Source organism: Limanda limanda, chromosome 3 (assembly GCF_963576545.1).
Source record: "Limanda limanda chromosome 3, fLimLim1.1, whole genome shotgun sequence".
Taxonomy (NCBI): Eukaryota; Metazoa; Chordata; class Actinopteri; order Pleuronectiformes; family Pleuronectidae; genus Limanda; species Limanda limanda.
Window position 1 is genome coordinate 10,993,895 of NC_083638.1, and position 16,727 is coordinate 11,010,621.

At 40.5% G+C, this 16,727-nt stretch overlaps 1 protein-coding gene across 1 annotated transcript in view; it reads left to right on the forward strand.

Moving 5' to 3' along the window:
• LOC132998623 (protein diaphanous homolog 3-like) overlaps window positions 1-16,727 on the forward strand; it is a 144,800-nt gene that overhangs the window by 82,614 nt on the left and 45,459 nt on the right. Inside the window, exons 25-26 of the mRNA XM_061068351.1 lie at window positions 7,059-7,194; window positions 16,436-16,531. Coding sequence (XP_060924334.1) covers window positions 7,059-7,194; window positions 16,436-16,531 — 232 coding nt within the window. The remainder of the gene's footprint in view (window positions 1-7,058; window positions 7,195-16,435; window positions 16,532-16,727) is intronic.

Sequence of the window (16,727 nt, forward strand, 5' to 3'; positions counted from 1 at the left end):
ACATTGCTACTGTCCTTCTGCATTATAACGTGGCTCACTGGTGGAGGTAATTCAAATCTGCTTTAGATTGTCAAGCCCTGGTCAATGCGAAAATATTGGAGTGATTGCTGGTTTCTCTTTGGTGTTTTTAAATGTGGTGGACGAGATGAATAAAATGTTAGCTAGATATTTGTGTTGGATTTGAGACGAGCTATCTAAACAAAAGAGGAATTGGCTTTAAACTTTCACTGTTTGTATTCATTGGCTGCATCAAGGCAGAACCTCAGCTCTGTTTGATTCTCACACCAGGGCCCTGTGGTATAATGCAAAGCAGAGCAGTGCCAGTCTTATGTAGTCCAGTCCCACCCAGACATTTATGTCATCGCTGAGCTCTGTGGCCTTATCAGTCTGGTTCCACTGTGAGCTGTGGAGCTGCGGAGACCCACTGTGTTTAATCAGCAGGATTAGTGGCACAGGCCACTGGGCGCGACAGATAATACTAGCTAATTAGCTACCAAAGTTCCTGCCCTGCCCCCAACTTTACATCCACCACACAAATGAATTTCATGCCTCTTTGCCTTTTTTTCCTGCAGAGTCATTAGTTATGCTTTAGATTTGCTTGGTCGCCAAAGCTTTGTCTATACATTAGTAGTTTTCAGGGAGAGCAGTGGATTTTTACCCTGGTCTTACACCATGCCTATAGGCTATTAAACCTCAGGATGTTGAAGCTGTAATCATGTCTATGAAACCTCACCAACAATGTAATGTTTCTATCTCTCGCTTTAATGCCATTATCCTGAAATTAATGATTTTCGGGATTTTGGCCAGAAATGGTACGTTTTGATAGAAACAGTTTTTTTGTTCTGTCCTCACCCCTTTCTCATTCATGCTGTCTGCTCTAAGTCATCAAGCCTGAGACTGAAGTAACCTCTGGATCCACACAGTCTTCACAGGCTCGAAGAAACACACAGGCAGTCAGAAAGAAAATGTTCCCAGATGCATTGCTTTTAGCCTGGCTGTTCCTTTCTTCTTTTTTTTTTAACCTTTGCTATTGATCCCTGGACTTCTGTGCTCTGATCCTCGCCTCACTGTAATAGCCACAGCCCAGTTCACCACTGGCTGTGTTCAGATGCGAGTCGGACTCAGATAAAATGATACAAAACTCATTATATTTCATACATTTCTTTTGTTTTTGTATATATATTTTTATTTATTTTGTTTTTAGTATTTCTTATTTGGTCATTTTGCCCTTATTGATAATATCAATAACAGTTGATAGTTGCATAAGACCAACAGGGGAGAGGGGATAACATGAAGCAAAGGGCTCGTGTCAGATCCATCCAATACCTTCAGCCATTGCCTGTTAATCCCAAGGTTTTTAGCTCTGTGGTTCAGGCTGGAGTTTTGCTGTCACTTTTATATTCTGACCAAACAAAACAGTTTAATGACTCTGCCAGTGAAAGGTGAACAAGGCAAGTGTTATGAAGACTAGCATTGTATGGTCAACTCCCAAGGGTGCCATTTATTCCCCTTTGAGAGGTCAAGGTGTAAGCAGCTTACACCGTTAGCAATTTGGTCAAATGGTCACATCATGCAGACGTATCCTGGGAGAAGCCAAGGCTAGGTCAATGAACGTAGGCACACAGTAAATCTCAGTACCATAACCCCTCGGTCAAATCTGTGTCAGCATTTACCCTGCTGTGCCAAGGCCCATGCTAATAGGTGCGTGCCATCTCTAGGCCACTGCCGGGAGTGAACTGAGCCTTGAACTGTGTCGACGTGGCTCATGTAGTGTGTGTTTGTGTGTGCTGGAACGTGTGTTTGTGTGTGCATGTTTGTTTTTGTGCGAATGTCATTTTTGTGTCTGCAATTTTTTATAGGGAAAGCTGCTCAGGTTTTTCTCACACACACATACACACACACACACACACACACACACACACACACACATGCTGGTACACACACATAGAGCGTGCTCAGTCACCCGTAGGAAGGAGACCCAGGGCGAGGCCGTGCATCTGACAGGAATCCAATTGAGCGTGTCTAATGGCGGACATCCAGGAGAGGAGGAGGAGGAGGAGGAGGGGGAAGCAGACCTGCAGTGATGAAGGAGAGCGGAGGGCAATTTCCTCAGAGAGCGGGTTCTCTCTCTCTCTCTCTCTCTCTCTCTCTCTCTCTCTCTCTCTCTCTCTCTCTCTCTCTCTCTCTCTCTCTCTCTCTCTCTCTCTCTCTCTCTCTCTCTCTCGCTATCTCGCTCTGTCGCTCTCTCTCTCTTTGCTCTTGCTCTAGCTCCCTCCTTCATTTTAACATTACAATTAAAAAACAACCATTTGTGAGAAAGCATAATTTGACAGAACGCCTATGAAACTTACATAACCACACTTACTGTAGTCAGCATAAAAAAAAACATTTGAGAAAGCATAACAAGCTGAACCTAGAGGTGGATGAGCTGCAACAGCGAGACATGACAGGAGATTGCAGTCGGCACAGGCTCACCAAAACTGTTCAGCTTCTGATAATCGGAAAAGCGTAGTTTCTTCTGCTGAGGCACGCAGATGGTACGGTCAGAAATTGGCGTCAACCGCGCTAATCTACGGAACCAACCTGCCTCGTGACAACTGTCCAGGCTGGTGGTGGTGTAATGGTGTGGGGAATGTTTTCTTTGGGCCCCTTAGTATCAGTCAATCATTATTTAAATGCCACTGCTGTCTGAGTAGTGTCGCTGACTATCTGCATCCCTTAATGGCCACAATTTACCCATCTTCACTAATGGCTACTCGCAGCATGATAATGCACCATGTCACAAAACAATAGTCGTCTCAAATTGATTTCATGAACATGGCAGTGAGTTTAAGTTACTTCGGTAGCCTGCCCAGTCACCAGATCTGAATCCAATAGAGCGATCGCAGCATGCACGTCCATCTGACGAATAGCATGCAGATTTGTCAGATGGACAAATGATCTGCATGTGAATTTGAATTATGTGATGCAGTCATGTCTACATGAACCAGAAATAAAAGAAACTTATGAATATATATGAAATCCATGCCAGGAGCTATTGAGGCCTTCTTGGGAGCAAAGTATTCTTGTCACACTACTCTCCCCAGTATTTGGATGGCTTTCCTAATAAAGTTCTGATTTAGTGTATATCTCAAACACGATTGACTACAGGAACATACACCAACACCTTCACATAGTGATTATTGGTAATTAGCAAATGTTAGCATGTTTACACACTGACAGGAGATTGTGAACAGGGTAAACATCCACTTGTAAACATCACTGTGGACCTGTCTAGCATAGTAATGACACCACTTGTACAAGCTGCTGGCAAAGCTGCAGACTGTGGATTAAAGAAACAAAACCTTAAATCAACACGAAACAATCTGTATTATTATTGCCTATACATTTATAAGACTCATGCTACAGTGGTAATTTGCATGATGGCATCAGTTTTTTTCAGTTTTTTGTTGGCCAAAGATAAAATAGTCTTACATTTAAAAGTCCTTTGGTTTTAGAATATGTTTGGACAATCTAATCTGGGAAGCTTATGTAAATGACACGGATTTCTCTCACTGAGTAGATTGCTGTAGGTAAGACATTGACTGTGTGTTTGCATTATGGTTTAGAAAATGAGGTTGACGTTTAATAAGAGAGCTTCTTGATCGCAAAGAGGGGAAAAAGGGTCCGAGTTTTGATTAGGTAACCATCATAACTGTCCAATTGTAACCTGGGATCCATTAATTGTTCCTAATTGTAAACATATAATGTATCAGTGCTCTTGTTCTTTCCTCTGCTTGTTCCTCGTTATCTCTACCTGTGATTTACCAAAACGGATACCTATTAACATCACACATTTGTGAATTAGTGGTTGGCTTGAGTGACCGATAGTCATTCCATCAAATCAAAGTTAATTTTGTGGGGGAGTTGGCTTCATTTAAAATGGAGCTCGGGACAGCTTCCGTCTCAGTCAGTTGATATTCATCTCACCTCTCTCATCTTCTTCAGCGCTCTCTTCAACTCCTGAATGTTCTATAAACCAGCTAAGCGGTGCTTATCAGTGTCTTTATGGTCTTTTTATGGTAGTTTATATAAACAAGTGCTGTTCACGTTAAGATGGAACGTGACCTTTTCATGTTGTCCTCAGTGACATCATCAAAGCAGCGTGTCTGTCAACATTCCTACATATTTCGTAGTGGACACTCTGAACAAACAAACCACACACTGACTTCCGAGAGCATTTCCTGATGTTGTGTTCCCTGAAGGCCACCATACAGTGAGTCCTCCTGCAAGCGAAACTTGAGGGGAAGGATATTCAGTCGCCTGCAATCTGCAACCTCACCACCAGAGGCCATTAAATCCTAAAAAGTGGTCTGTTTAAAAAAGTACCTTTTGCGCAAACATCCCAAAGATTAAAAACATTTGATCCACTTCCCCTTGGATGAGCACTTGATGAGAACATTGATATACAGATATTCCTCCATATCTAAATACATAATGTTTGCTAAGTTGCCAACATACCTTGTGGTATGTTGATAGATGAGAAAAACAACCCTTGGCCACAGACAACACTTCAGTCATATACGCTAAAAGCTGTATCAAGGTGTCAATATTATATACTATTAACACATCAGTAGATCACTGTGTATACTCAAGGTGCTATTTCTCAGTGGCTTGTTGATCTTAAAGTGACTCCTCTGAAATGTATTTATTTCAAGTTGACTATATAATTTCCAGCAACGCTCTCTGGAATGCAGACTTAATAAGAGCCTGTAAGTGACTGTCCCTTTTTATTATCCACCGTAGCTCCTGATATACTACACAGTTCTTGTAGCGTGTGCTTTTGCATGCAGCCGTTCATGGTGGTTTGGCATTCTTCCCCTGACTTGCCTGCCAAGCCAGGGCTGAGTGAATAACTCAAGAGGAGGGAAGATGAGGAAGAGGAGCCTGGTGTTTGATAAAAGCCAAGACTCCCTCGCTTTAAGCGACTTGCTATTGATCAGGATGGCAATCATGCTGGCACTCTTATTAAATCATATGCAGTCTGTCTCTTGGCTGTGGCACTATTGAGCTTTTGACACCATCGTATGAGTTCAACAGCTTTTTGGTACATGGATAACAGAACCTGTAATCACAGCCGTTTGTATGCATACCATCCCTATAAATTCAATCAAGTCTAGAAAAACGGAATAGAATTTATAACACGTTTTGACACCTTTGTCATAGGCTACATCAGTTTGTTCAAACATAAGAAAAGAACACCCCCGTCCCAATACCTTATATTGATGTTAGCATTGCCCTTCCAATTAAAGGTGCTCTTCTGTTTTTAACAGTGAATGACATTTAATCCTTCAAATTCCATGTGAATATTGTCCACCAAAAAGGGAAGTTCTAGTACTAAGGAACTACTTTGCTGCCCAGAAATTAAAAATGGAAGCTGTAAAACTTGAACAGTGCTTCAGAACAAACATACTTAGAATGTAGAGCATTTATTTGCTGAAGGCCACCGTCGGTCCTCATGCACACTTGGAAAGGTTGAGGGGAGGGATATTCAGTTGCTTGCAGTCTGCACCTTCACCACTAGATGCCACAAACAGTAGTCTATTAAAAGTTAATTGACAATCAATAAGTCAAACCTTTCCCATTAGGAAGAGAAATAATACATATTTGTATTGAATTATAATTCCTGTCCATACAACATGGGTTCTCAGACCCTACAGTGAGAGCAGTTTAGTCATAAAACAAAGAAAATGATTAGAATAGAATCATTCGTGATACGTGGTATTGCAGTGTTCTTTGTCTGAACCTGACACACACCCAGGGCCTTTCTGTGTTTACTCCCCCGCCTCTCACTCGCAGTCAGCTGAGATTGTCTTCAGCTTCCCTACGGCCCTCAAAGGATACGCAGTATAGATAATGGCTGGATAAACAGTATATATGTCCAAGGCAAGACAATATGTGCAATCATTGAATAATCATTATCATTTTTGAAAGCTATACTTGTGCAACGATACATAAAAATCCAATAATGCTGCCTTAATATTCTAGCTAGATTCATTGTTTCATTGAGGGAGTTCTCGAGTCTGGTCTCATGTACAGCTGACTTCTCTACTTATTCCTCAATGTGTTTTCCGAGGCTTAAATAAATATTCAATCAATCGGATGTTTGGCATCATGTAGTAAGATTTGGTAAAATCCAGGTGGCTTTAAATTCTGTTATTTCTTAATCTGCTGATTGTGTGGTAGACATAAACATCCACCCACACAACGGCACCTGTTAGCTGTGCTCAGCTCAATATCTCCTGAACAGCCTGCTGCTGTTGAATTGTATCGCTGTAAGTAATACTCACCTGCTGTTAACCGACTGGACGAAGCTGCCATTGGTGGATGTTAAATATGTCTCCCTGTCTCAGTGAATTAATACTTGATGCTTTTTAATACTTGCTGTTGCGTTCTATTAATTTTTAACTGACATTTAGCAGTTGGCTAAGCTTTTACAGTTTTCATGTGACTTCCTGAACTTGAAGATTTACAATATGCCTTTTTCATTTGTCATAATTTTTGGGGGGCCAACTTGTAGTAGTGTAGGTAGGTGAAGTCTCAATGTCCGTGTCAGTGCTGCAATTTACGAAACTGTCACAAAGATTAAAAATGTCCCTGTCTGAGAAAAATTCACAATGAATTTATAAGACATTATGAATAATGTTGAACTACTATTTCTAATTTCATGGGCTATTGGGATTTTTGTGGTAATGCATATATGACGACACTAAAAAATTGAAAAAAAAGATATAGCATTCGAATACTGATTTAGTCGTTGATTACCATTCCAACGGTCGGACCTCCAAAGAATTCGGGGTCTCCTTAGTTTCTGGTGTCAAGCTGTTTTGTGTCTGTCAGGACCAGAGTGGAAATACACTTTAAAAGCCTAATTTGACTTTAATGGTGCCTGATAAAGATCTCTGTAGGGTTTGACAGCTGCTTCTTATTTTGACAAGCGCTACACTACTGTAATTAACCCCACTTAGCAGTCCATCTTGTTTTCTCTTTCTTTACGTCTGTTTCCCTCCTCCCCGCAGCAAGCCCTGAAGGAGAACCTGAAGCAGAGGGAGTCGGAGGAGAAACAGAGGAGAGCACGGGCAGCAAAGGAGAAGGCTGAGCGTGAAAAGCAGGAAAGACAGCAGAAGAAGAGGAGGTTGCTGGAAGTCACTGCAGGTAGAGACCGTTCAATGTGCTTTGCCTGTCAACTCTTGCATCTTTAAGCCCTTTACAGGAAGCAGCGTGCTACATCAATCTTGGGTCAAACGGTGTGAAAGAGCATTCAAAGGCAATGGCTTATTTAACTAAAAGGTCCCATCTTAATGCAGTAGAAGAGATACATATTCTCACAATTCAATATTTATCTTCAAAAGTTGAAAACTGGTATCTACTAAGTAATTACAATTTCCTTGCTGAGCAGTTAAGTTTTGCTCAATTACCAATTTTATGATAATAAGCTTTTTTTGAAATGTCGCTCTGTCCATGTTAGCTCTTACATCTATTGAATGTAGTTTTGCGAGCAAACATTAATGGTGAGTAACATAATGATTATTTATCCACAGATTTCATCTTATATCACAGTTTTATTTGCAGCCAAATGCAGCATGAAAAATCTACTTGTGCAAATGAAGATGTCTCTGACATGTTCTGGTGCCACATTCAGAAGAACATTAGCCTTGGGTGACTAAAGTCCCCATAGGTGAAAGATTATGAAGATCGTGAATACTTACCAACTCGACCTGTTGTTGGTTTCAATAGAGGGTTTATCTCTTCTAGGCTACTTCACCGTTTCTTTCTGGGATTGCAATATTCCTTTAAATCTGTTGTACTTGACGTTGCTCTTAAAAAAGTCTTAATTTCTACTTGTCTAAACCTGCAGAAGACCTGATTGGTTTAATACTTTCGGTATTGATAGATTGAGCTATGATTTAATCTCTCTTTATATTTCAGCCATGAGTTGTGTGCTTGTTTTGTCAGTAGATATATAGGGGGGGTTGGTGAAGAGGTCTACATATTCAGTATGTTTTTTCAAGCATTATCCATTGTTGTGGACCTCAAGATAACTATGTACCAGACAGGTTTTGCAGGCTCAGACATATGTATGAAAAAGGCAACGTCTCTCTCATGCCAGAGCATCCGGTTCCAGCTCTCAGTTGTTGTTGTTGCACACCCCCCCCCCCCCCCCCCCCCCAATTCCACTTTGGAGCAACACTGAAGCCACAAACTTGTTCAACATTGCAGCCTCCAGAACCCACTTCAGACGCCAAAGCCATGGCTGGCACAGCAATTGAGCTTGGCAGTCCCACCTCTGCACCAGCATCTATTGCTATGACTATGCCAGCCACTTTAGCTCTCCTGTAGACATCAGACTGCAAGTGGAGAACCACCATAGTCCGTCCAGTACTGCTGTGAATGTGCTATCTGGTCAAAACCAAGCCCTCTCTTGGCTGAAACAGAACACAAATGTTTTCTCTTTTTCTTTTACTCTGGGCTGGACTTCTCTAAATTGTCCCTATTCCTCACCGTGGGCCTGAAGGTTTATAGTGCTGGGCTCATCCAAGCAAAGATTCATGTCCCGTTGAAATGAACAGGATTCTGGTGGATAGCTGTGGTGGTTATCTGAAAATAACAGCCGTATTGTTAAAGCCAACAAATTGAAGCACCACAAATAATCCTTTCTCTAATACCTGAAATAAGACACATTCTCAGTGTTAGTAGGGGTTTGAAGTTTCTTAACTGATCTACTTTCATAAATATTGAATCAAATGCAGTGTGAGTGGGCGAGTGTTTCAGATGTGGAGTGCCTATTAATGCTGTTACATTTTTAGAGTTTGTAGATACTGAATTGTCTTCTTACTAAACAGTTTTTTTGCCACACAATCAGAAATACACCTATTCCAGATGTTTAGCATGTGGAAAGCATTATTTTGCCAATGTTATAATTTAGTTTGTATGCCAAGATTTGGTTTAAGCATCTCAAAATCAGAATACAGACCACAATCAAATGAACAATTAGCTGTGGGATGTGAAAACTGCTGTTCGCTCACTGATAATATGAGGCTCAACAGAGTGCAAGCAGTTTTTGTAAGAAATAATTAGTATCCAGGTGATAGTTAACTATCCACATAGACTCAAAGCTGTAATTGCTGCCTCATTAATTCTCATTTAATCAAGAAATTCAGTTTTTTTTTATTTGTACTTAATTAAGATCAGTTTGTTTCTGCTAAGAATACATTTTCATCTAAATTACGTATTATATCAAACCAATAAAATGGACTGATGAACACTATATGGACAAAGGTATTTGGACACCTACAAATTACTGTACACCTACAGGACTTATATGACATCTTATATGATTTTTTTTAAGTTTATTTGTAACTAGCTCAGCTTGACCACTAGTAGTTCTGTCTCCTGTCAAGTATAGAGTTGTGTTTCTCTACAAACTTTTCTCTTTCAGGGAAGTAGTTCAGAACTAAGCAAATCATAAGAATGAACATCAGCCAAAGCTTGTCAGGAAGTTTCATACAAATACGCCTTGAGCTTGAAATTTATTTAGATACGCTCAGATTAAGATAAAGCTGGAGGGAAACTCTGTGACATCCCCATGAAGTGATGTTTCTGGCAATGTATGATGCACACATACAGGAACACACACGAACACACACGCACACGAACACATAGAGGCTGTTGCGATGCAATAAATATGTGGTAGAGATTTGGCATTGTGCTGCCAACCCCGGACAGGATTTACGGACTCTCTCTCTCTCATGCACCCTCACTCTCATTCTGTCCGTCTCTCTGCCTGTTTATTAACTAAAGAGCTTTCTTTTTGTTTGTCAGGGAGGATTGTCCTCAATGGAGATTTTCTGTGTAATCATCTGATTATCCATCAATTCCCTAAAAAGCCCCAGAGAAGCTGCACATCCACATTATGCTGAAGGGCACTGCAATGAGAGACGGGGGAGGATTTCCTGGAGGAAATGATCTAAATTGAATTTAGCTTCTTTACTTGCTACAGGTATCTGCATTTGGTTTGGATTTAGCTTCACCTACTTATGTATTACAGAAAAGTCAGGTTCTCCCTGTGGTTTTTTTCTAACCTAATTTCCGTCTGTTTCTTCTACCTGTCAGACAGGGTTTCAAATATGCACCCTTGTTTCGTCACTGTTTTCTGTCACTCTGAGAGAGCGAGGGCATAATCTTGCATGCATTTGCATAGAGCCCCATGGAGATTGAAATTCAGATTGAATAGGTGTATTTTTCCGTTTCCTCTAGCTGTGCCTGGTTTGTGTATGACAAATCTGTTGCATTAACTCCCAGGGTAGGCCGGGAGCGGGAATGTTTGTGGAGCGACAAATTATACATCATAGCATTATTTAACATTCCCTACATGGCTACAAGCGATGAACTATTAAGACGTCAAATAGAAGAACAGGAAAAAATGCAGCCCTGCATGCATAGACGCCAAAATCATGAAAAACAGAGGGGGAGGAAAAATCTTTATGTGAAGCGGTAGCTTGTATGAGATGCCATATGTTCTCATGAGATATTTCTCAGATACGGAAAGCAAAGAAATGCCTTCTGCACCATGCATTTGTGTTACAACAATGGTGCTCAAATAGCTGGCTTTGTGCTGCTTTATTCCTAACGTACACTGCAATTGCAATATTGTATTTTATTTTCTGCTTTTTGTTCTATCCTTGTTGGACCAAAAGAGAATATAAAACCTGCATTGCCACAAGATGATTCATTTGCATAAATGTCAGAAGTAACACTAAATACCTCTTTAAAATTATATTCCTTCAGTCTTCTCAACATGTTTTGGGGTAGTGCAATCACGTTTTTTTAACTGGATATCTCAGGAGCACCTGGATCGAACTTTCATTAGGTCAGGAACCAAAGTTTGTTTAACCTTAAGAATACACTGATTCGATTTTTTTGGGGGTCAAAGTTCAAGGTTGCGATGACCACACAAAACGTGTTTGTGCCATACCAAAATAATTTATTTGCTAAAAAGGCAACATACACATTTAGTAAATTCCAATATAGTCAGTGCTGCATATATTACATAAGTCTGGACAGGCATTGACCTTAACTACTACTTGACTGGTTGTTAACAATCATGACGCAACAATTTTGGTTTTGGAAATCCAGTCGTTTCAGGGATGATTGACAGTGACCTATTACAATGTTTATTATCTGCTTATGATGTGTGGCTGTCATGAGTCTGTCCCTGTTCATCCTTCCGGGATTGGCTTTTTGCTTCTTGTTGCTCAAAGCACCAGTAAAGGGGAACGGAGAGTATTCAATGGAGACAGAGGAGGCTGACTAACCTTATTGCACCATTTGCCTTCTAAGTGTCCAAGGGAACACAGTGGTCGGCCGGTATTCATTGTGCCCAGGCGTTTCATTCTCTCTCCTTAGCTTTTCCATCCCGGCTCAATTGACCCTTGTTCTTGCCTTTCTCTGGCCCACCTCAACTACACACTGCTAGAACCGGGTCATTGTCCTGATGATAAGTGCCACATCCTATTGGGTGAAGTGGCGGCAGGCATTAGTCCATGTCTGAATAGAGGGTTGACATCGAGACACAGACCAGACAATTGAAAAACACCATTCACAACAGGCTCTGATTAAATAGATGGTGACTGAAGTTTCACTATAGACAGGGAGATAACTATAGCTTTTCTCAGGGGTGGAGGTTTAACTTTGTCTTGATTCCACTTCCCGAGTTTATTCTTCTGCTTTGTGATGGAGTAAACACTTTTATCTTGTTGATTTGACCGGAGCAGCAATACATCTTCATTTGTACATTTAACTGCGCGTTTCCACATATTCTTTTTTTTTCTTTTCCAGCAGCAAAGAGGACTGGTATTAGAGACACGTTGCAGTCGAGCAAATATGTCTCAGTTCCTGCTTTCTTGTACTAATAAAATGCGGGACCTGGAGCTCAATGTGGGGCCGCAATAAGGAAGATGTGAACACAAGGCACACACAATTCTTTAAATAGGCATCAGTGAGCCATAGACTGTCTTGCGTGCGTGTCTCCATCGTTTGTGAAAGTGAAATAAAGAAAGTCTGTGCACGTTGCACACCTGTCATGAATACTCTGATCCCGGATGCATCAGAATAGAAGAAGGCAGGCGAATTGTGCACATCAAAGCGACAATCAGTAGCTCTACTGCCAGAGCTGGGATACCACTCTTCACTGTCCCGTTCCTCTCACTAGGCTTTGTTGTGTTGCCACATCCTCCTCAGCACTTCCTTTCACCAGCTGAATGACTGTTTCAAACCCATTTCACAGTTACGAGCCTGACTAAAATGCCTCCGCCATGCGTTCTCCCTCCATTGCTTTCCCTGTGACATGCCTGTGATCTCTCTCTCTAAGTTTGCGAGCATGTGGGGGAAAGTATATAAATATGTGGGCTGTCTGAACGCGCCTCTTGTCTACATTCTATAAGCGGTTATTCTGTCTCGGCCCGACGGAATTGCTTCTGATTGATGTGTAAAATTGGACTGTTTTTTGTTTCCATATATTCCTGAGGCGGGAGATCTGAGTGGGTTTTGTTTTTTCCCTTGCCTCCTAAGGCACATAAAATGTTTCATGTTCTTGTGGGTTGGAGTCAAACACAGTACTGCACGTGAAGCCACACACTGCATGTTGCAATAGATTGATCTGCCCCTTTGTGCTTGTTTTCAGTGTTCCATCTGTATTTTTGTGTACGTGTCTATGTCTGTTGTGGGGACTGTAAGGCTTGCTGACTGTGATGAATTGCCACAGCAGTGTAGACAAATCTGGAGGTCAGGGAGTGTTGGTATTGCTCAAAAAGTCCTGTTTCCCCTTCACTCTGTGTAATGATGAAGAAATATATACATATCAGCCAGAGCAGGAGTGCAACTGTTGCAAATGAAAAAGCACAATAAATGCACACATAGAAGCTGGCAGGCAAAGAAGTGGGGCATGATGTATCCACTACAGTAGGCTGCAGAAGTCTGAGTCTCTCCAGTTCAAGCCAAGAGTCAGAGAACACTTCTTGGGAAAATGTTCCGACTGTAATATAAACCTAACTCTAGCCATTTATGGTTTTAGCCTTGATTTATTGTCATATAGGATGGAAGAAATATGAAACATAAGCAGATTTTTGAATTTGTACACACATTAAAAAAAAAAAACCTGTGTTCACCCGTCTGCTAATTGTGCTTGGTGGTGACCACAGTGTAGTAGATCTGAGTCCCTGCCCCATGAATCATCTAAGCTAATCTTTCCTGAAACACGGTGCCAAGTTACATTGCTGTATTGAAGGGGAGTGCAGAAACATTGGAAGCTCATATCGTTAGTTCCCCACAATGAAGCCAACAAGTTGTTAAAGTTAACACTAGCTCTCTGTTAACAAAAAGCCACTTGTTAAATCAAGGCTGTCTCTTTTCCATTAGCAAATGCATTGGACTGACACTGATGTTGGTAATTGTTTACATTTAATCAATCGCTCTCAGTAGCTGATTTTAATTTAGTTTATATTGGGTTTTTATCTCATTTTTGAAAAGAATGCTTTATGTTCAAACAAATTGAATAGGGTTGTGTAGATAAAGGAAGATCTCAGTAATTGAATATGGTCCGTAATTGAATATGGTCAATTATGTACACAATTATTATCACTGTTTTCATCATCAGCGTTTTTTAAGTCTTCTCAGGTAATTGGCGTTTTTTTCCCCAGCACCCACTGATCGCAATGGGGAGCGTTAACACTGACCAGGTTCACTGCTGATTAGTCTTCAGGCATTTTTCACAATCAGGTATTGGCAGATGAGGATTTTTTCTTTTCAAAAAGCTACAGATGGATCAAATCAGTCGCTGACTAGCTGGTCGTCCCAGCTTCTGCCCTCAGTAGCAATGAGAGAGGGGTTTGCTGTATGTGGATGATGTGCTGTTAAGCTGATTGACAATTTGCAGAAAACCCACCATGGTGACGCTTAATACAGTGTTCAAGCCCCATGTCACAGTATAACTGTAGCAGTTGTAGTTAGGTTGAAGAGATGAGAAGTGCTTTTAGGCACCTGAGAGGTGACGAGCTTCAGAGGTAATAGAGGAACACTATCTACATCTGTGCGTACATGAAACTGATTACACACTCAGACATTGTCAAATGAGAGGCCTTGGATTTCATTGTGTGCATTAATGGACATTTTACATATTAAGTTGTCAAGATCCATCATGACAATCATTGTGTTTGTGGTGACTTGTTGATGAGTGAATACATCTGAATCGTATATATTTTATTTAGAGAATTTATGATTTATAAGTTTTAATCTGTTTCTCTATTAATAAACAGATTTTAATTGCTTATTTAATCGCGATCTGTGATGCTGCCAATAGGCAGGTCGCAGGGCAGCAGACTAAATCAATCACTGTGTGCGGAGAAGTAAAACTTAATTGCTCTGCGATTTTTTTAATCCCACATTCTTTTTAAGCAATTATTAATTTGTAAACCTTATGACATCTTCTCACTTCACTGTAGTTTAGTGGTCACCATAAGTGTATCAACTCTTGCCTCCCACTCACATTACTTGATCTGAAATAAAAACGGAATAAATATCTGAATTTACATTTTTTTGGTCCGCATTCAAAACTTTTAGGCATTGTTTAAGAAGAACAATATAAAAGCAATCCAAATCAAAAGCTTATACACCCATGTGGACAGAGAACCAATGCAGAGTTGTCTTCCTAGTTCAGAGGCACTTTAATATGGTTACCATGGAAAGTGCCTGGTTCCCTTAGCAAACAGGGGAAAATAAATGAAATACAATGACACTAAGTCCAGTACCAATGTCTTTTTCCAATGTGATCACAGTAGCTATAATCTTAGTAAAAGTTTTTTGTTTGTTGAAATACCTCGCTGTACACATGATTTACCTCACAACCCTTCTCTGACACCGTCAACAACATTGTCAGGAATGATTTTTTGGTGTTTTTGTACAAGAATGCATTAGCTAATCAATTTGAAAGTGAGTGCAGCATAATCCTATATGTGAGGCTTCGCATTTACACTGTGGTTTCCACTTTATGTTTAAAGGAAGCGGGTATGTCAGGTCATTGTCTGCACCATTAGGGATTTTATCACTGGATTTCAATTTTGCCAAAAATGTTATAGTGTGTGTGCCGTTAGTTGTGCTTGCGTCTGATTTTTGTCCCATGCGTTAATATAGAGAGTTTTTGAGTTTGTCTTATCTTTCAGTGTGCTATTGTTCCACAGGGATCGTCTGGCAAACTGGAAACAGTGAGAAAAACACACAGACCTTAATCAGAGCAATGTCCTCCTCCCCTTCACTAAATCATCGGTGGGACCCAACAGTCACACTGTGGCTGACTGTACGGCTTGGCCTCTGTGAGACCAATGAATGTACTTTTTTACCACATCAAACTACCAAATTTGTCTTTGACTCTAAGTGTAGCACACAGTTCAACTACAATATATTAGAAACACCATACGAATAATGGGAAGGGCCTTTCTTTCAGTCTCTGTGGTTTTCAGTCTTTATTTTTTGTTCTATAAAGTAAAGATTGTCATAAACTGCATTTCATTTACATTTTGCAAATTTGCAACATTTCATTTAAGAAATGAACATTCCAAATGTGCATTGGAGTTGTTGTCCTCATTGCAGTTTTATTTTTAGGTTTGTATTCCTTCAATGCTAATTGTTTCTGAGCAGAATTATCCACAGAGGTCTCCTAAAAAAAAAACAGACCCTCTGGTAAAAATACTGAATAAAGCAGTTTTGCTTAAAATCTACATGTTTCTCCATTGCTCTTTGACAGAAACGGGATGTCGGTGGCTCTTAGCCAAGGTGCTAGGTTTAGTTTGTTTATATTTTAGGATTCCTCATGTTTTCATTGTTCTAATAGTTTTTACTTGGAGCCAAATTATCAGCAGAGGTCTCCTCCTCTTTAAAACAAGGTACTTAAAACCACTAAACAACTGAGTGAAGCAGTTTCAGGTTAGTAATCTGGGTTCTCTTGGCTAGACACAGTGCATTAAAAGGGGATTCGGGAGATGCTGTTTGCTCAGCAGGTTTCTTTGATAGCTTCCGTATGAGATTCAGGTAGTGACTGAAATCCTTCATCCGCTTAAAGGCTATAGTGACGAAAACATTTAGAAAAACTGACGATTACATGTTTTGAAAGAGTAAAAAAGAAGCCAGCTGGAAATGTTTTATTATCTGACCATTTAGCTGACCGCAACAACTGTGATTACATGTTATGTGGCTATATTGTGGCCTGCCATTATGAGTTCCAAATGGGTGTTATCAGTATGGCAAACCTCACCACGAGAAAGAAACTACTTTATCTGATTTTGTTTGTTTACCACTCCTCAGTCTTCTAACACCCCCTCATTCTTTTTTTTCCTGGGTTTTTCAGAGAATGATGAGACAGGTGTGATGGATAGTTTGCTGGAAGCCTTGCAGTCAGGAGCTGCATTCAGAGACCGCAGGAAGAGAGCGCCAAGACCTAGAGGTGAGTCTCATATCCTTTACCTAAACTTTTATACACGGACAAGGACTAACACTTAACACCTACTCCAGGAAAAACTGTGGACAAGGTTTTGATGTCAGACAGATGTTCAAAAATCAGTCAACTAAATGCATTGATGGGGTTTTATTCTTCAAACTAACACGTTTTGTTAGTCAAATATACTACTTACGTGTTTGTA